Source organism: Erinaceus europaeus, chromosome X, assembly GCF_950295315.1.
Source record: "Erinaceus europaeus chromosome X, mEriEur2.1, whole genome shotgun sequence".
NCBI lineage: Eukaryota > Metazoa > Chordata > Mammalia > Eulipotyphla > Erinaceidae > Erinaceus > Erinaceus europaeus.
Window position 1 is genome coordinate 1,021,305 of NC_080185.1, and position 20,626 is coordinate 1,041,930.

Here is a 20,626-nt window from a genome sequence, read left to right on the forward strand (position 1 = left end):
CTCTCAGAAGTTTGCCTCAGTGGTCAAATCTGTTAGCTCCAGATTCCCTCATCACTGTCCCCAGAATCCAGCAGCAATGTCTGAGTGTGGACTGTGAAGTCACTGTGCTTTTGGTCGACGGTGGGGATTGGTTAGTCTCCTATGAAGGGCTGCTCTGTATACAGAAACATGTAGGAATTACCTTCCTTTCTCCATGATTGAAGAAGTGTGTGTGAGATAGAAGATGACAGTTGATCTAAGTGTTTAACCACAGAGGACACCACTTGATGTCTCCAGTATCAAGCGATTCTCTATGCTTGTTATGTTATGCTGCTACAGCAGTGCCATTCGCTGAGTTGGATAGAGGCATGGCAGTAATAGCAAAGATTTGTTTGTTTCTTTTGATTTGTTTTTCAAATATTTATTGACTTATGAGAAAGATAGGAGAAGAGAGAAAAAGAACCAGACATAACTCTGGTACATGTGCTGCCAGGGATTGAACTTGGGACCTCATGCTTGAGAATCCAATGCCACCTCCCAGAACACAAATGCCCTTATTCTTAAGGGATGCACAGTGAAGTATTTTGGAGTGGAGGGCTCTCATTACTGCAACCTACTCTCAAATAGTTTGGAGTAAACACACACACACACACACACACACACACACACATACACACACAGAACAGTATTTACTAAATGTTTCATAGCGGCCTGTTTGCCATCTCTGATGCTCTTTCTTCCTCCCCAGGAGTTTGAGTCATATTCTGTCGGCACGGCCTTACTCTGATATAACTCCAGCTTCCCCTCCCTCCTCTGCTACCTTAATCCCAAACACGAGGCCTTTATGTGTCACAGGCCAAACAATATAGTTTCATGTCGACTGTCCTTGTTGAGCACTCTAGGGATTGGGTCAGAGCGTTGTGGGTCCTTTGCAAATCAGGTGATCGGGAGAGACACCAGCATGGTTTCCGGGTGGTGTGGAGATCGTAGCAAGGCCGCAGGCTCTGGTTCCAAGCAAGTTAGGATAACTGCAGACAGTTGAGCAGGAGGGAGACTTACATCTGAATACACTCATTGCTGTGTGCAGAATGGACTGAGGGCGGGCTGGAGCAGAAGCAGGACCACAAGTCACCAGGCCAGTGAAGAGCTCAAGTGAAGAGCCGCCGGGGAGCCGGCCAATGGCCGAGTGTGGAGGGTGGAGTCTCTCCTGAGGAAGTGAACAATGGCTTCATGGTTTGGACCCTGAGAAACTGAGATGAGGAACAAGAGACAAGGGGAAACAGTTGGAAGGTGGTGGGGGGGTGTGTGGGGAAGTGGTTTGGGGCCATGGAGGGCTTGCGATGCCTGCGGCCTGTGTGTGCCTCCACTCTGCCCTCCACTCCTCACCCTCTGGCCCTGGGCAGTGCCTCACTTAGCACAAGGCTTGTAGTCCTTGGAGGTCTGTTGACGGGGAGCTGGGGGCTCAGTCTCCATCGCTAGCCTCCTTGGGCATTTCTTGGCCTTGCTCAGGACTTTCTGTGCTGTACACACTCTGCCAAGCCTTCCAGCGGGATTGCAACACAGGCTGTACACTTGGTCTCATTTTATAGATGAGAAAACTGAGGCACAAGGGGTCAGTAGCTTGTTTGCTGTCACGTGGACATAGTAGTGCTCTCACCCCAGAGCAGCTTCCCACTAGCTGTCAAGCGGCCTGCAGCCAGCTCCTCCGAGCTCTCTGCTTTCTCCGCAGCCGCGACCTGGACCTCCGGTGCTGGGAAGCCCCAGGATGGCGTACTCTGGGTGCCCTTTGCTGACTCTTCTTTTCCTTCCATTTTATTTGAGAAGACACAAGTTGAGAGGGGAGAGGCGATAGACAGGGAGAGAGACAGACACCCACAGCCCTGCTTCACCAGTCATGAAGCTTCCCCTCTGCAGGTGGAGAGTGGGGGCTCAAACCTGGGTCCTTGTGCATGGCCACGCATGCGCTTAGCCGGCAGCCTCTTTCTGCATGCACTGTGCGCAGCCTCCTGCTTCAGAAGCACCCCTTGCTCACCGCCCAGCCCAGCCCCTGGCGTCACACCGGCTATGTGGCAGGGCCGCGGGGCCAGGCCCCACTCAGCACAGCCTGCCCGCAGGTTCTAGTCCAGGCTGGCCTGACTGCGCCCTACCTGCCTAGCCCGAGTCGCACCTACTATTTCGGCAAGTCCTGGCCCTGCATCAGCAGAGAACTGGCAATTTTTCTTGTCACCTCTCCTCCCAACCTCCACACAGTGCTTCTTGCCCTCTTCCCTCCTCCATCGGCTCTGGGTTCTGGAAACTGGCAGCGAATGCTAGGGGCATTGGTTAGTTCTGAGCTCTAATCTCTGGCCTCACAGAAAGAAGTTGCTGTCTGTCAACAGGCACCCGAGCCTGATGTGGTGGGCCTCTGGTGGACCATGCTCAGAGCCGGTCTCCTTGTCGCATTGCACTCCGCTCCCTATGTCTTTTGCCTGCCTTCAATGGGTTTTTGCATTGATTTCATGGGCAAGAGACCAGAGCACCTCTCTGGCGTGCCATGTGACATGTGTGGTGTCGGGGTGGAGCCCCTCCCGGCCGCCTACAGCCCGGGCTCATGCCGTGTTGCCCTGCCTTGTTCCCCGCAGCTGACGCGGAGGGCCCGTCCTCACGGCACCGGGACAAGCGGCTGAGTTTGAACTTGGTAAGTGGAGCGCCTGGGCTGCTGCTGCCTCCAGCCCCGCCGCCGCCTCCAGCCCCGCCGCCGCCACCAGTGACCTGTGTGTGCGTGCTCCCTTGCGTGGCTGGGGCTCGGCACTGAGGCCCTGTCCATCTGTCCCCCTTTTGTGGGGAACTCCCGGCCTGAGCTCCATGAGGGATGGTAGGTTTTCAGGTGTAGATGCTTGCCGAGTGTAGGCAAGGTGGCGCCTTGCAGCTCCTGCACTGGTGCGGGCACAGACAACCCTGTCTCTCTCTTGTGTGGGTGTTCACCTCGCTGGGACGGCAGTGCTTCCCCTCCCCTCCCCCTGACTCCACGTGGCTGGAACTGTGGCTGCTCCCACTCACCGCAGGAAGGCCAGACTTCTTTTTTTTTTTTTAACATTTATTTATTCCCTTTTGTTGCCCTTGTTGTTTTATTGTTGTAGTTATTATTGTCGTCGTTGTTGGCTAGGACAGAGAGAAATGGAGAGAGGAGGAGGAGAGAAAGACAGACACCTGCAGACCTGCTTCACCGCTTGTGAAGCAACCCCCCCCCCCCCCGCAGATGGGGAGCCGGGGGCTCGAACCGGGATCCTTAGGGCGGTCCTTGCGCTTTGTGCCACGTGTGTTTAACCCGCTGCGCTACCGCCCGACTCCCCGAGGCCAGATTTCTAACAAGGGCTGTTGGAAGCCCAGTGCCACCTCACAGCCTGCTGCCACCTGCCGTGTAACCTGTGCCTGCTGTCTCCTAGCCTTGCAGGTTCTCCCCAGGGTCCCCGTCAGCCTCCAGCGGGGCCCAGGATGGCTACGTGCCCATGGGCCCCCACGTCAGGTCCCGGCTGGGCCTTGCCAGCAGCTCTGATGAGTACATCCCCATGAGCTCTGGGGGGCTGTCGAGCCCCCTGCCGGTGCTGCCTGTGGACCTGGAGCCTCCCCCTGTGAATAGGGACCTCAAACCACAGAGGAAACGTGAGTCCTTGCCCTAGAGGTTGGGAAGGGTTTACCCGCCAGGGCAGCGCAGGAGCTGAGGCCATTGGCTGCTCCCTGAGAGCCAGGCGTGAGAGCGGCAGTGAGGACAGGAGCCAGCCACGTGTGCTCATTGGCACAGACGTGGAAGACCCTGTGACACCATGTTGATCATCAGGGCCGGGCAGGCACTGTTCAGGGCTGCCAGGAGGGCCTGGGCCACCAGCAGAGGGACCGTCATGTGACAGCACTGCGAGCCGGGTGGGGGGAAGAGCAGGCCTCTGGCCCCACGGCTGCCCACGTCTCTCAGGCCCCTTGGGGATGGAGCACTGCCGCCTGCCAAATCCACGTGGAGCCCAGGGACAGTGTGTGGCCCTCAGGGAAAGGGGTGGGCTCCTCTGCACGGGGAGATGGGCACAGCACCTGGAAGGAGACTCCCAGAGGAGAGCAGCCTACAGGCCCATCCTTGGAGCTCGGGGAAGTCACCATGCCCTCCTCTTGGAGATGCCATGCATGGTCTGGGCGTGAGCCCCCAGCGCCATGTGAGAATACAGTGGCACCAGGGAAAGCCTCGTGCTGGAGTCTCGCCCTCCCCCAAGAAGTCAGCACTGGGTGGTGAGATTGTGCCGTGTGAGACACTGACAACACTCGGGAAAGCGACACTGAGGGCTGAGTGAGCTTGTGGTGGGCTGGCTGGTGTGAAGGGGAAGTGGGAGACCCAGGCGTGGCCCTGACCATGGGTGGAGAGGGCAGTCCAATCAGGGGCTTTGCCCTGGACCCCAGGGATGGCCGAGAAGGGAAGAGTGTCCCAGGCAGGGCCACAAGTTGGGCATTGGACTGGCGGGGGGTAGCAGAGCCTGGCGACTATGCCTGTGACAAGGAGTAGACTCGCTGCCATCTGCTCTGTGGACATAGCAGCACACCTGCAGTGCGTGCTGGCACAGGTGCCAGGCAAAGCCACTGAACGGTGGGCCCTCCACCGTGACCCTACCTGTCTGTGACCTGCAAACCCATCACCAGCCCTGCTGCACACAGACGGTGCCCATCACCCGCCTCTGCCCCCCCCCCAGCTGAAAGCTCACCACATGGCCCACTGTGTCCCTTCGCAGCACGGCCGCCCCCGCTGGACCTGCGCAGCCTGTCCACCATCCGGGAGCACGCGGCACTGAGCAGGACGCACACCGTGCCCTGGTGAGTCCTCGCCCCTCCACACAGCCATAGGCCGCTCTGTTCACCTCAGCTGGCATGGGGGGCATTCTCTGGGCCCCCAGTTGGAGCCCTCTGCCCTGAAGCAGGAAGAGCTGCAGGTCTGTCTCCCCACCACTGTGCCTGGGGCCGGAAGGAAGCTATCTCTGGAAGGGGAGCCCCCCCCCCCCGGCCCCAGCCGCTGCTGGCTGCCTTTCAGAGCAGCTGTGAGACATTGCTTTAACATTTATTTATTTATTTATTTATTTATTTATTTATTTATTTATTTATTTATTTTGTAGCAATCGAAGCACCTTTCTCTCTCCAGAAAGAAATGGCTTTAATTCTGCGAGATTTTTTGCCAGCCCTGTTTCCAGAGAAGAGGAAGAAAGCTACATCCCAATGGTAATGGTCTATTTTTCATTGTCTCTCACCCCATCCACGTCTCCGGCACTGACGCTAGCGGAAGCAGAGCCTTCAGAGAGCCCCGCACAGCATTTCCCACACTGGGAACACATCCATACTGAAAGCTGCCTTCCCCTTTCCCTTTTTGGCGCCACGGATTGAGTCCTGTTGAATCATGCAAGAAGCTAGTTTTCTCCCCTTCACTAGTCAGCTCCTGGTGTCATTTTGAGGGTTGCAGGCACATGGAACTGGGAACAGAAGTGCCAGTAATTCCTTTTCCAGGCCTTCGAGGACCTGTTTGACCCCCAGTACCTCTATACTTCTCTGCATGTCCTGAGCCTGCTGCTCCTGCCCTGCCTGCTGCAGAAGGTTCCCGAAGGGTCCCGGGGGAGGGCTGAGTCTTACTATCTGCAGACCTGTTCCGAGTCCACATCTCTCCCTCCTTTTCTCTCTCACCCTTTCCTCCCTCTTCCCCTTGCATGCTATCAAGAGCATGAGTGTTTGAAGCGAGAAAGGGCTGGGGCAACGCTGCCCACGATCAGCCCCTGTGACCAGACGGTGCCTACCTGTAACTGACAATCACAGCACCTCAAGAGGGAACATCTGTTTGTAAAGACCTATTAGAAAGACCAGCTGAAGGAGCTGTGGTACCTGTCAGTTTGAGCAGATAATTCCACCCTGTCCGTGAGGATGTGGCAATGCACAGTCCTGCAGATGGGCGTCTCCAGCAAAACCCAGTGTCTCCCTTGGCCTGTCTAGCTGACAAGTACTGCTGCAGGCGCGCTTCAGCGCATGCAGATGGAAAGTGACTCATGTACAGCTCTGTTTTTTCACACTTAGTAATGGCCCTTGGGAAGCTTCTAGGAGAAAACACTTACGAAGGATGCTGAACAGCTGTGCTCAGTCTTCTGGGAGCTGACAAGGGAAGTGGATGTGAAAGCTAGTGAGGCAAGTGCAGTCCCTCCGACACCAGTGGGCCATCCCCACCTGCAAGCCCTCAAGAGGGAGTAGCGCTTCACTGAAGCCATGCGGTGGGAGGCTGCCATCAGTGCCGGTAGCCTGGCACCATCAGTCGAGGGGCAGAGCACATGCCAAAGGGAAGCAGCTAAGAACGAGCCCCAGAGAAGCATGTGTTTTAATTATTTTATATAATTGTTTTACTTTTGATATTTTTGTCTACAGACGTTGGATAAATACAGAGGACAACTGAGAGGGGAGGGAGGTAGAGAAAGAGAGAGTTGAGACGCTGCTTCTCCACTCATGAAGCTTCCCCCCTGCGGTTGGGGACTGGGGTTTTGAATCCACGTCCTTGCACACCGTAACACGAACCTTCTACTGGCTGAGCCACAGCGAGCACGTGTAAAGACCTGTCTCCTCTGATTGCCTTTTTTTCCCACCAGGGTTATCTCTGGGGCTTGGTGCTGACACTAAGAATCCATGGCTCCTAGCAGCCACCCCCTTTTTTAAAAAAATTTTGTTTTTCATTTATTTATTTATTTATAAAATGGAAACCCTGACAAGACCATAGGATAAGAGGGGTACAGTTCCCACCACCAGAGCTCCATATCCCATCCCCTCCCCTGAGAGCTTTCCTGTTCTTTATCCCTCTGGGAGTTTGGACCCAGGGTCACCATGGTGCGCAGGAGGTGGAAGGACCGGCTTCTGTCATTGCTTCCCCGCTGAACATGGGCGTTGACAGGTGGATCCATACTCCCAGCCTGCCTCTCTCTATCCCTAGTGGGGAAGGGCTCTGGGGAAGTGGGGCTCTAGGACACATTGGTGGGGTCGTCTGCCCAGGGAGGTCCGGTTGGCATCATGGTAGCATCTGGAACCTGGTGGCTAAAAAAGAGTTAACATATAAAGCCAAACTAATTGTTGATTCATCATGAGCCTAAAGGCTGGAATATTGCAGATGAAGATTTTGGAAATAGCTAGTAGGTATATTCCAAAGTGGCCCATGGCTTTATTAGTTTTTGCCTGAGCCTGACATCTGATATGCAGGTGGACCCAGGTTATTGTCTGGGGAGATGATGTCATGGCTGGAAAAAGGACTAGGAAGCTGGATCAGGGAAGGCAGTAGCTCCCAAGTATGGGAAAAGTGTATAAATATTGTTGACTGTAAACCCCATCAATTTGATCTGGGGCCCATATTCAGCACAGGAGCCTGTGTGACCTCCACATCCCTGTAAGTCCGAACTTGCACTCTGTGGTCATCATTAGGAACATTCCGAGTTGCACCAGTTTCAGGACCCATCTTCTTCAGGTGGTAGATAGAGAATGTCAACTAACCCCCCTTCGGAGGATGGAACATTCTCTACCACTGTTGAAACACATTGAGGGCAAGGTCTTATGGGGTCCCCCAGGGGGTCCATTATATAGTTCCTGATGGAGATGACCAGTGATAATGGAGAGAGGGATCTACCCAAGGTCTTGGCCCATCATGTCTGTGTGGGAATCACAGGACTCCCCGACTAGGGCCCCAGCTGATGGGGAGCCACCCCCTTTTTTCTTTCTATTTTATTTGATAGGACAGAGCCATTGAAAAGGGTGGGGGAGATTGAGAGGGAGAGAAACAGAGGCATCTGCAGGCTTCACTGCTCATGAAGTGTTCCCCTGCAGTTCGAGCGCAGAGGCTCACACTCGGGTCCTTGTGTTTAGTAATAAGTACACTCAACTTGGTGCACCACCGCTGGCCTTTTTCTGACTTCAGTAGCACTTCATTTTCCTGTGAGCGTGGCCCACCATTTCATCTGTTACACCTCCCAGCCCAGAGAGGAGGCAGAGCCCGCGGCACTGGGTTCCGCTTTTGCCGGTGAGCATGTGGATATCTCTTGTCCCATCTGAACGAGACAGTGCGGACCAGGGCCTACCACACAGGTGTTACTCCAGTGATTGGCATGTGCTTCGGTCACTTAATGTCGTTTTGTGAAGATTTTATTTTTTATTTTATTATTTTTTTAAATTTTATTTATTTATTTATTCCCCTTTTGTTGCCCTTGTTGTTTTATTGTTGTAGTTATTATCGATGTCATTGTTGTTGGATAGGACAGAGAGAAATGGAGAAAGGAGGGGAAGACAGAGAAGAGGAGAGAAAGACAGACACCTGCAGACCTGCTTCACCGCCTGTGAAGCGACTCCCCTGCAGGTGGGGAGCCGGGGGCTCAAACCTGGATCCTTTTGCCAATCCTTGAGTTTGGCGCCACCTGCTCTTAACCCGCTGCGCTACCGCCCGATTCCCTGAAGATTTTATTTTTTACTCTGGTACCTGCAGTATTGGGGATCGAACCAAGATCCTTAGGCACGCGAGTCCAGTGCTTCACCAGTTGGGCCATTTCCCTGGCTGCTCTTTGGTCACATTAAATGTCTGTATTTTATAGAGATCTTAACAAAATGAATATTATTCTATGTGATTTCTCCTCAAAGTCACCGATTTCAATAGGTTTGTAAGTTATTAGTGGAATTCTTTTAAATGTTTTATTTTAATGAGAAAGAGATACAGAAAGAAAGACCAGAGTTCTGTTCATCTCTGGCTGAAGGTGGTGCTGGGACTTGAACCTGGGAACATTGTGCTGTCTCCCTAGTCATTTTGGGGGGACAGTTCTCTGTGTTAACACATCTGTTCATCACACACACACACACACACACACACACACACACACACACACACTGGGAGAAAAGGCACCGCCTGCAGTCTCTGGCAGTCTAGGGTTGTCAAGAGTGTCACATGCCGCACAGAGCTCGACTTCCTCCTCAGCATGGTCCGAGGCCTGTCCAGACTGCCCCACATGTTTGCAACTCTTTCTGTTCTCCCACTGGTGGTATTCCAAGCTTGCCAGTCCTGTGTGTAGGGACAGCCACAGCAACCAAGAGAAGTACCGGCAGACCTCAAGCCCGGGGTCCACCTGGGGCCCAGGTTCTGAGGATGGGTGGAGAGCCTGTGGGTGCCCATCCTTCTGCCATCACTGTGGGCACTGAGTGCACCTGCAATGCCATTCCTACCACCAGCAGCAGTGTGCTGGGCTGGCCCAGACTGCTCCACTGGGGCAGAGCCTGGCAGCTGCTGGATGGGTACTAGTGTGGTCTGCATGCCCGTCAGCACTGAGGCGGCCACTGACGAGCCTGCGTCTTGCTTCCCAGGAGCACAGGATGGCCGGCCATGTGAGCACTGTCTCTGGCATGTGGACAAAAAAGTTCAGCCTGGACTACTTAGCTCTGGACTTCAACACCTCGTCCCCGGCCCCTGCGCAGCAGGTAGGAGGTGGCGGGTGCTGGTGGTCTGCAGGCTGTGTGTTTCTGTGTAGGCTCCTCTGCTGAGGTGGCCATGCATGCTCCCTCCAGAAAGTCCAGCGCGCACAGGTGTGCACGGAGGGGACTGCAGCAGTCAGCCTGACTCCTGTCGGGAGAGGGGCCTGGGCACCTTGCCTCCTGCACTGCTCTCTGTGCTCTTACTGTTCCCAATGCACACCTGCCTGGAGAGCAGCCCTCCCAGGCTGCATGAGGCTGGGGACAGGTGCAGAGGCCCGGTGGGAGCTGGGGACCTTCTGGAGAGGCCACGGGAGCTGGCGGGGCTGCTGCACTCCTCTCGAGAAGGTTCTCGTGCACAGTGGGGTGCAAAGTGATGACCTCCATGCAGCCCGTGAATCAGTGCACACCATGACCCACCCCCAAGCAAAGCACAGGTCTCGGAGTGAGGGAATGCGGCCGTGGGGAAGGTCCCAGGTGGGCTGTAGGAGCAGAGCCGAGAGCTGTGCTGCCATCCTTTGCACATGCACGTGTGCTTGTGTCTGTGTGTGTGTGTGGGTGTGTACGGTGGGGGCCAGACTGTGGCCACTAGCACCATGCCTGCCACGCAGCCGCCATTCAGGCCTCCACTCACAGCCAGGGCGTTGTGGCTAGGACTTGAACTCTAATGCAGCTTTTTTGTTTAATTTTTATTTTATTTATTCATTCACTTATTGAATAGAGACAAAGAGACATCTTTGCAGACCAACTTCACCACTTGAGAAGCTTCCCCCCTGCAGGTGGGGCCTGGGGGCTTGAGCCTAGGTCCTTGCGTGCTGCAGCCTGTGCCACCACCCTGAGCCAGTACGGTTTGTGCCCACTAAGAGGGGCCTGTGCTCAGGGTGTGCTGCCCAGAGTAGGGGCTGAGAAGAGGGTTCAGCTGCTCTCCGGTGCCCACAGGCAGGGGCCCCAGATGTCTTGCCCATTCTCAGTTCCCTGCAGTGACCGGCTCTCTGCTCCCTTCCAGAAGCTTCTTTCAGAAGAGCACAGAGTGGACTATGTGCAGGTGGACGAGCAGAAGACGCAGGCGCTGCAGAGCACCAAGCAGGAGTGGTCTGACGAGCGGCAGTCCAAGGCGTGAGGTGGCTGTGGCTGGGACGGGGACGTTGCCACGCGACGCCTGTGGGGTGGGGTGGGGGGGGTTGGGGGCCCTCGCAGCCTGGCACAACTGCACTTCGCCTGTGAGCCCTTGCTCGACTCGGTGCCCGCTGCTATGGAGAGGACACAGATGAGACTGCTGAGGCTGGGGAGGAACCACGTGAGCAAGAAGTGATCGCAGCTCTCCAGGGAGCTTTGGCCTACTGGGACCGCCCCGCCAGAAGGCCCATCTCATCTCACTGCCCTTGAGTTTCACCCCACTCACACAGGGCCCCAGAGAAGGTGCTGTTGCTGGGAGAAGCATCACCCGGTGCATAGGGCCTCCGTCCTCTCTCCACAGCCTGGGTGCTGTTCCTGCCACAGGCCTTTCCCAGCTCCCTCACGGCCATTCCTGTCTTCCCAAGAGGCTTCTCAGGCCAGAAGTGCAGACTGTCACACCTCTGTAGAGACGCCAGCGACAGCCAGTGGGCTCAGGCTGCTGTGGCATGCATTTCTCTGGGGGCTTTGGTGAAGCCCTCTACTGCCCAGTGACCCCAGCCACGATGCTGGGAAGGCGTGTAGACTCAAGTAGGGTCGCCCCCCCCACCCCTTCACTTGAGGCTGTGAGTGCCAGCCAAGGCTTCTTTGTAGGAGAGGTCATAGAAACCTCTCCTGTGACAGCAGGATAGGACCTCAGGACCAAGTGCTTTTCCAGAAGCTGGCTACTACAGGCACAACTGTCACCACCTCAGACAAGGCATTCTGGCTCCCCGGGTGGGAACCACACTGCTGAGTTATCAGTGGGAAATCCAACGGACCGATCCGAAGCCACTGACTTCCGGACGGTTCCCTAATTCTCCCTTCTGCTTCAGCGATGACTCAGCCCCCAGACGCCAAAGGTCCCTGCTTTGCAGCGGGGGTGCCAGGTCCCTTCTACAGGGACACAGGTTCAGGGCAGGCAGCTTCCCTGAGGCACAGGCCTCTTCCTGCACTGAGCCGCATTCGGTGAAGGGCACCTCAAACAAGGCACCCCCATGTGGTGGCACCTTCACCGCTGCGATACTGGGCATTGAGCTGTGCCTGCACTCCTGACCCGAGCTCGTCGTGTGTCTGTGGGGCCACCAGAGGGCGCCTGCAGCTCACAGCCAGCACCCCACAGGATGCATGGGGCAACCTTGGCTGCTGGGTCCCTGGTGGGCTTGGGCCAAGGTGCGAGCAGCAGTCTGCCACCATGGAGGTTCCACCAAGTAGCCGTGCCGGGTGTCAGGTGTCCGGACCACGCTGGGGGAGGTTGGAGCAGGAGCCTCTGGCAAGAAGAGGCAGAAGGCCGTGCTGAGCTGTGTGCTTCAGACTGGGCTGCCACATGGCTCTGTGCATGGCCTTCAGTTTCTTTTCCAAATGACGGTGCCCGTTTCCACATGGGCAGGGCATCACCATCACGGGCCAGCCTTGCCGCCACTGCCGCCACCTGTGCAGCTTGTGTCTGTGCTGGCAGCAGAATGCACTAGAGAGGATACCCGGACTCGATGGCAGGCCTGCCTGGCTTCCCAGCAGAGGGCAGGGGCGCTGCATCCGATGGCTGTGTACGGCAGCCCACCGTGGCCCACGAGAGGGGCGTGCAGCCATTTCCCGAGAGTCAGCAGGGCCCCCTTGCTGCATGCCGCCCCACTTTGCTACCCAGTTCCCTTCTACCTCTCAATGAGGACATTGCTCCAGGTCAGGGATGTGCAGAAGGAGACAGGCCAGTGGTCCCCTCTGGCTACAAGCCCAGGGCACTGGGGCTAAGGCCTACCCCTGGGGAGCGGGGCCCAGCCTTCAGGTCTGAGGGCAGACCCTGAGCTCTGCTACTCTCCCAGCGCCTCCCTGGCAGCCCTTCCTACCATTTTTGTGCCCCAAGCCCCGGATTAGAGAAACACGTATCCTTGTGACTTCACTCCTGGCATGAACAGCCTTACGAGGAGTCAGGGCTTCATTCCCCTCTTTTGAAGACACCCCTTGTCAGCATGGAACTGGCTTGGAAGCGCGGTGTATGGGGCATCTGCTAGTTCCAGGTAGAGACTGGTCTGCGCCACTGTTTCCAGCAGCTGAGCGGCAGGCTCGCAGTGCTGCTTCCGTGTGCCCCCTCCAGCTGCCTTGCCTGCCAGGGTTCCTTGTGCCACTACCTCCCTTTTCTTAGGACCTAGCCTCCCAGCTGTCCTGGGTGCCAGATCACTAGATCCCCAGGCCAGCCAGCAAGCCAGGCAGAGTGGTGGGGACTCAGGTTGGGGAAAATAGACCAAAGGCCTCGAGTGGCCAGGCCTGGGGTGCTAGGGAGCATGTGAGACTCCCCCCTTCTGCAGGCTGGCTGTTCGCGCACTCTAGACCCACACCTGTGTCCAGGCCCTGGGTAGCCCCCTGGCCACCCCAGAAATAGAAATAGACTGCAAAGCTTAAGGAGATCTGGAAGCTGGTTCCCTTATGCTCTGTCTCTGCACCCTGGCAGACACCCCTACGCTCCCGGCTTCCTACCTCTACGCTTCCCTTGACCGGAAAGTGCATTTATCAATAGCATTTCCTTGTGTAAACTTTGCCATGTCTCGGTTTGGTTTTATTTCTGCGACTGACAAGAGGTCCTGGTGCAGAGTGCGCCAGCCTCAGGGCAAAAAGCAGAGCTGAGCACTTCACTCAGAAGTGCTGGAGAGCTGGGGCTGGGGTGGCCTTTCTGGTCAGCAAGTGTGGTACCATCCCCTCAGCTGTGGCCAGTGGAGTCTGGAGCTTTTCATCTCCAGCGGTCTCCACAGAGACTCCTCCAAATCTTTGTGTTCCCTTGTTCAGGGACATGCCCTGCCTGCAGCCCTCAGGGGTGTGTGTGTGTGTGTGTGTGTGTGTGTCTCACCCCCATCTGTCATCATGCCCTATGAAGAGAAGAGTTTGAAGTTCCTCGATTGGGAGAACCACGGGTGTCTGAGGGAACGTTCTGGAATGTGTCTCAGTCTGGACAGTGCTCACCCGATGTTCACCCACATAGACATCCATGAGGCCATATCTCTGCTCTGGACACCCACCACACATAAGGCCCCAGAAAGCTGAAGGAGAATGGCCCTGGGGGCTGGGAGGTAGCTCACCTGGTACAGCATGACCACACATGAAGACCCGGTTCAAGCCCCGGGCTACCTCATGGGAGTGCCTGCAGGGGAAAAAATAGTGCTGTGGTGTCTCTCCTGTCTCTCTCTTACCATCCATCTTCAGAAAAGACGGCCATCAGGAGCAGAGGGACCCTGGAGGTACAGAGGCCCCAAAACATCTACACTGTCTTCAGGCTGCACATGGATTTATTGATCCTGGTTGAGGATATCCTCGGGCCAACGGAGATGGTGGCAGGGGCAGGGACGTCCCTTGCCTGTACCACTAGTAACACCGCATTTCCTGCAGGTGTGAGGGGGCTGAGCATAGGGTCCCTTCTCAGGAGCTTCTGTCCAGTCACTGCTTCAGAGACACCCAGGGCCAGTGTGTTTTCTGGACTGAGTGTTGTCAGGCTAGCTTCGTGGTTGGGAGACAGACGACCAGGGACTCATGGCTGAGCCGGGAAGCAGTATCTCTGTATTCATGTGGAACGCAGTGCAATCTAAACTATCTCTAATCACAATCCTGTCCTTATATATATACTTGCCAAGTAGGGTGGAAACAGGATGTGACGTAGAGAGGGTGGAGCGAAAAGAGCGGTGGAAATCAGGGTGTACTGGGAGAGGGGGCGGAGCAAAAAGACATGAACCAGTGGGGATTAAACCAGTGCCCTGCAGGCAGGGCGGTGCTTCGTTAACAGTGGTTATGTAAATAGATCACAGTGTTAAGCAGGGGGGGATTAAAGCAATGAAACAGAAGGGGTTTTAGAAGCAGAATTAGAAGCAGACCAACAGAGTGTCACATCCCAGCTGCCTACAGAGAAGGCACTGCCACGTGGTTCTCCCAGCTTGGCTTGGGTAGGGTGAAGGGAGAAACGCCCCCCTGCCCCTCCACCCTGGACTAGGGTGAGAGTTCCTCAACATGGACAGAGTGGGTCCCTCTGGAGGCAGCCCCCTCGGGGCACAGTGAGTGGTGAGAGAGGGCAGGAGCACAGCTGGAACACCTTCCAGGCCTCAGATTGGACGAAGTCCAGTCAAACCCAACACCACCTCTGCAGCACACAGCACCACACCTGGTGCACCCCTCTCCTTCCTGCTCATAGGCTTCAGGTCTGCCCATCTTGCTGCCCCCTAGTGCTACCTGTGGGGCTCCCAGCACTCGGTCTGAGGCGCCTCACTCCGTGCCCCACTCTCTGCCCTGGATCACCCCGCCTTCACCCCCATTCCTCCCACACCGTCCTCAGTCCCCTTCCTTCTTGCTCCCCTACCCCCAGAGAAGCAGCACGCACACAGAGAAACACACGCACTCTGGAGTAGCCCTTGCAATTCTATTAGCTGTCACCATGGGCAGTCGCACACATGGGCAGAGGGTGGCACCTCGGTGGGTGGGCTCTTTCTGGGCTCCTCCCACGGACAGCCCCACAGAACTACTGCTTCTTGGTCTTGGGGGGCTTCAGTCCAGTGGGTGCCCTGGTGCTGGCATTGCGGCAACTGCCCCTGCCCGCTGGCTCCTGGACGTGGGTTGCAGCAGCAGCCGCCGCCGCCGCCGCCGCCGCCTCCAAGGTGTCATCCTTCCGCCCAGGTCCCTGGTGGTGGCAGGCTGCTCGCCGTGCTTTGGCTCCCTGGGTCTTCTCAGGTCGTGCTTGCAGGCTTAACCTGACCTGCTCGGTGATCTTGCGCAGCTGTTGGGATGGAGTTCCGGGAACCCCAGTGAGGGGGAAGGCCGTGGAGCAGGGAAGTCTAGGGGTAGGGGCTGAGGGGGCTAGGGCCAGGGGGCACCCCAGGAGCAGGCTGTGGGGCAGGGCATGGGTGAGGCACCTGACCTTTTGGACGTTTTCCTCAGGGTTGGGTGGTACTAGGATCTTCTGAATCATCCTCCTTTGTCTACAGGGGTCCGGCAGGTCCACGTGGCTGATCGGGAGGTGGGGGCCTCTTTCAATTTCCCGTGCCTGTGACAGCTCTGAGCCCACCTGGGGCACGATGGAGGCCAAGTCTGTCATTCCTGAGCTCACGGGTACCATGCCGGATTCCACCTGTAGCACAACTGAGTCCATTTGTGGGACACCCGAGTTCCGATGTAGCACGCTCGAGCCCACCTGTGGTACCACTGAGGCCAAGTTTGTCATGCCTGATTCTACCTTTAGTACTACTGAGCCCACTGGTGGCACGATTGAGGCCGCTTGTGGTATAATTGAAGCCACTTGTGGTACCCCTGAGGCCGCCTGTGGCACTCCTGAGGCCACTTGTGGCACACCTGAGGCCACTTGCGGCACACCTGAGGCCACTTGTGGCACACCTGAGTCCACCTGTGTCACACCTGAGGCCACTTGTGGCACACCTGAGTCCACCTGTGGCACACCTGAGGCCACTTGTGGCACACCGGAGGCCACTTGTGGCACACCTGAGTCCACCTGTGGCACACCTGAGGCCACTTGTGGCACACTTGAAGTCTGCTGTGCCATCCCTAAGCTTGCCTTTGGCACCCTGGATTTTGCCTGTGCCACCGCTGTCCTTCTACAGCGAGCGCCTGGCAAGGACTCCTGACTGCCCTCTGCCTACTGCCCCAAGCAGCTCAGCCACACCCCTCTTTGTGTGCTCAGCAGGCAGGCTGCAGCCAATGACAGCCAGGGGTGACCTGACTTCACAATGACCTGTGGGGGGGGCAGGGAGAGGACACCGGCAGGCCCAGAAGCCCAGTGTGTGCATACCCTGCCCCAGTCCCCTCCCTCCCTGACTGCAAAGGCCAAAACCTGCACATGGAGGCAGACCTGACACCTGGGGACACAGACTAAAAGCACAGCCCCCGAGGCCCCACCCTTCCGCAGAAGGGAGAAGACAGCTGGGAGGACCGGGGCCGGCTCCTCTCTCTCCTCAGGTCTACACACTGCACGGCTTGGGCTTTGTTCTCCTCTTCTGTCCTTACTGTCTCCCGATCAGTGCTCCTCTTCTCCCTGAATCATGCCTGGCTCTCTTGAGATTCTGCCATTTAGGGGTCAGATCAGAACCCCACAGGGGGAGCTGGGAAACAGTCCGAGTTAGCTGCTCCTTCCTCTTACACTGGGGGATGCTCGAATACACGCGCAGCAAAAGAAGTTCACAGACGACATGGAAAGATTTTTCAGTTTATTCTCAGCAGGACAGAATGGTCCAGCAGTGGAGCGGCTGCTGCCTGTCCTCTGCTTCTGCTTCTGTCCTCTTCAATTGCGCCACTGGGGAGACGGGACAGGGAAGTGCCCATAGCCACCTGGAGTCGGGCCAGGTTTGGGCCTTTTCAACTGTCAGGAGTAGAGCTGTGTATCTCTTGAGACCCAGACTGGCTGGCAGCTGACTGAGTTGTTGCCTTGTAAACGCCTGATGGGGAGGGTCTGCAGAACTGGTGCTGTCTCGGCAGCCTGGCCAAAGGCCTCATCTCCGATTTTATGACACGGCAGCCCCAACCTGCATATGTCTGCTGTGGATGAACTCTGGGGTATCTGTGGGCATGCATGGGCTTCAGGGGGGCTCCCCTGCCAGTGATGGGGCCCGGATGACTGACCAAGGGAGACCTGTGCCTGTGTTTGCGGGTGCGGGCCCATAGGAGTCTCTGGTGCTTATGTGCCGCTGGAGGGTCTGTACTCCTGTTCATGCAGGCAGCTCTTCTGCAAGCAGGGCTGAGAGAGCTGTCCTCACAGCTACACGTCTCCTTTGGCCTAGCTGATTGGACACTCAGGGGCCCCGCTGAGGACCAGGCTCAGCCCATGGCAAGGACACATCCTCAGTGTCCTGTCAGCTCCTCCACACACCCCAGATCACAGACTCCTGTGGGCTCCCTGACACACCCTTGTCTCCTGGGTAGAGACTATTAACTCACACAGAATCCGATGGCCTCCTTGAAACTCCCATGTCTGCTGAGTACAGACTCTTAAACTCACGCAGACTCCTGTGGGCTCCGAGAAACTCCCATGTCTCCTGGGTGCAGACATCCCAGCTCACACAGACTCCTAAGGGCTCCATGAAACTCCCATGTCTCCTGGGTGCAGATTCCCCAGCTCACACAGATGCCAGTGGGGTACCTGACACTCCCTTGTCTCCTAGGTGGAGACCCTTAAATTCGAAGAGACTCCTGTGGGCTCTGAGAAACTGCATGTCTCCTGAATGCAGACTCCCCAGCTCACAAGACTCCTCTGGGCTCCAAAACACTCCCTTGTGTCCTGAGTGGAGACTCTTAAACTCACAAAGACTTTGATGGGCTCCTAAACTCTCATGTCTCCTGTGTACAGACTCCCCAGCTCACTCAGACTCCTGTGAGCTCCTCGAAACTCCCATGTATGCTGGGCGCAGACTCCCCAGCTCACACAGACTCCAGTGGGCTCCCTGACACTCCCTTGTCTCATGTGTGGAAAGGCTTAAGTCACACAGACTCTTGTGGGCTCCTTGAAACTCCCATGTCTCCTGAGTGCAGACTCCCCAGCTCGTACAGACTCCTGTGGGCTCCTTGAAACTCCCATGTCTCCTGGGTGCAGACTCCCCAGCTAACACAGACTCCTCTGGGCTCCATGACGCTCCCTTGTCTCCTGGGTGGAGATCTTAAACTCAAGAGACTCAGGTGCTCTCCTTGAAACTCTCATGTCTCCTGAGTGCAGACTCCTAAACTCACTCAGACTCCTGTGGGCTCCTTGAAACTCCCATGTCTCCTGGGTGCAGACTCTCCAGCTCATACAGACTCCTGTTGGCTCCTTGAAACTCCCATGTCTCCTGGGTGCAGACTCCCCTGCTCACACAGACTCCTATGGGCTCCTTGAAACTCCCATGTCTCCTGGGTGCAGACTCCCCAACTCACACAGACTCCTCTGGGCTTCATGACACTCCCATGTCTCCTGGTTGCAGACTCTCCAGCTCACACAGACACCTGTGGTCTCCTTGAAACTCCCATGTCTCTTGGGTGCAGACGCCCCAGCTCACACAGACTCCTGTAGGCTCCATGACACTCCCATGTCTCCTGGGTGAAGACTGTTAAATTCATGCAGACTCCAGTGGGCTCCATGAAACCTCCCATGTCTCCTAGTGCAGACTCCTAATTTCTAATAGACTCTGGGGGCTCCTTGAGACTCCCATGTATCCTGAGTACAAACTCCCCAGCTCACACAGACACCTGTGGGCTCCTTGAAACTCAAAAGTCTCCTGAGTGTAGATTCCACAGCTCACACAGACGCCTGCGTGCTCCTTGAAACTCCCATGATTCCTGGGTACAGACTCCTAAACTCACACAGACTCCTTAGGGCTCCTTGAAACTCCCATGTCTCCTGAGTGCAGATTCCCCAGCTCACACAGACTCCTATGGGCTCCTTGAAACTCCCATGTCTCCTGGGGGCCAACTTCCCAGCTCACACAGACTCCTGTGGGATCCTTGAAACTCCCATGACTCCTGGGTGCAGACTCCACAGCTCACACAGACTCCTCTGGGCTCCTTGAAACTCCCATGTCTCCTGGATGCAGACTCCCCAGCTCACACAGACTCCTCTGGGTACCATGACACTCCCTTGTCTCCTGGGTGCAGACTCCCCAGCTCACACAGACTACTCTGGGCTCCTTGAAACTCCCATGTCTCCTGGGTGCAGACTCCCCAACTCACACAGACTCCTCTGGGCTCCTTGAAACTTCCATGTCTCCTGGGTGCAGACTCCCCAGCTAACACAGACTCCTCTGGGCTCCATGACGCTCCCTTGTCTCCTAGGTGGAGATCTTAAACTCATAGAGACTCAGGTGCTCTCCTTGAAACTCCCATGTCTCCTGAGTACAGACTCCCCAGCTTACACAGACTCCTGTGGGCTCCTTGAAACTCCCATGTCTCCTGGGTGCAGACTCCCCAGCTAACACAGACTCCTCTGGGCTCCATGACGCTCCCTTGTCTCCTGGGTGGAGATCTTAAACTCAAGAGACTCAGATGCTCTCCTTGAAACTCTCATGTCTCCTGAGTGCAGACTCCTAAACTCACTCAGACTCCTGTAGGCTCCTTGAAAGTCCCATGTCTCCTGGGTGCAGACTCTCCAGCTCATACAGACTCCTGTTGGTTCCTTGAAACTCCCATGTCTCCTGGGTGCAGACTCCCCTGCTCACACAGACTCATCTGGGCTCCTTGAAACTCCCATGTCTCCTGGGTGCAGACTCCTAAGCTCACACAGACTCCTGAGGGCTCCATGAAATTCCCATGTCTCCTGGTTGCAGACTCTCCAACTCACACAGACTGCTGTGGGCTCCTTGAAACTACCATGTCTCCTGGTTACAGACTCCTAAACTCCCACAGACTCCTGTGAGGTCTTTGAAACTCCCATGTCCCTGAGTGCAGACTCCCCAGCTCACACATACTCCTGTGAGGTCTTTGAAACTCCCATGTCCCTGAGTGCAGACTCCCCAGCTCACAGAGACTCCTGTGGGCTCCTTGAAACTCCCATGTCTCCTGGGAGCAGTCTCCCCACCTCACACAGACTCCTGTGGGGTCTTTGAAACTCCCATGACTCCTGAGTGCAGACTAGCCAGCACACACAGACTCCAGTGGGCTCCTTCAAACGCCCATGTCTCCTGGTTGGAGACTCCCCAGCTCATACAGACTCCTGTGGGCTCCTTGAAATTTCCATGTCTCCTGTGTGTAGACTCCCCAGCTCACACAGACTCCTGTGTGCTCCTTGAAACTCCCATGTCTCCTGAGTGCAGACTCCCAAGCTCACAATGACACCTGTGGGATCCTTGACACTTCTACTTCCAGCTTACACAGATTCCTGTGGATTCCTTGAAACACACAAGTCTCTTGGGTACAGAGTCTCCAGCTCACACATTCTCCTATTGGCTACTTGAAACTCCCATGTCTCCTGGGTGCAGACTCCCCAGCTCACACATACTCCTGTGAGGTCTTTGAAACTCCCATGTCCCTGAGTGCAGACTTCCCAGCTCACAGAGACTCCTGTGGGCTCCTTGAAACTCCC

At 56.2% G+C, this 20,626-nt stretch overlaps 1 protein-coding gene across 2 annotated transcripts in view; it reads left to right on the forward strand.

Annotated features, from left to right (window-relative positions):
* The window catches only part of GAB3 (GRB2 associated binding protein 3), a 67,647-nt gene extending 54,513 nt beyond the window's left edge, over nt 1–13,134 (forward strand). For both annotated transcript variants that reach the window (XM_060183190.1, XM_060183191.1), the window contains exons 5-10: nt 2,601–2,656; nt 3,405–3,621; nt 4,728–4,809; nt 5,106–5,208; nt 9,346–9,459; nt 10,457–13,134. In XM_060183190.1, the coding sequence (XP_060039173.1) occupies nt 2,601–2,656; nt 3,405–3,621; nt 4,728–4,809; nt 5,106–5,208; nt 9,346–9,459; nt 10,457–10,570 (686 nt within the window). In that variant the 3' untranslated portion in view covers nt 10,571–13,134. The remainder of the gene's footprint in view (nt 1–2,600; nt 2,657–3,404; nt 3,622–4,727; nt 4,810–5,105; nt 5,209–9,345; nt 9,460–10,456) is intronic.
* The last annotated feature ends 7,492 nt before the right edge of the window (nt 13,135–20,626 follow it).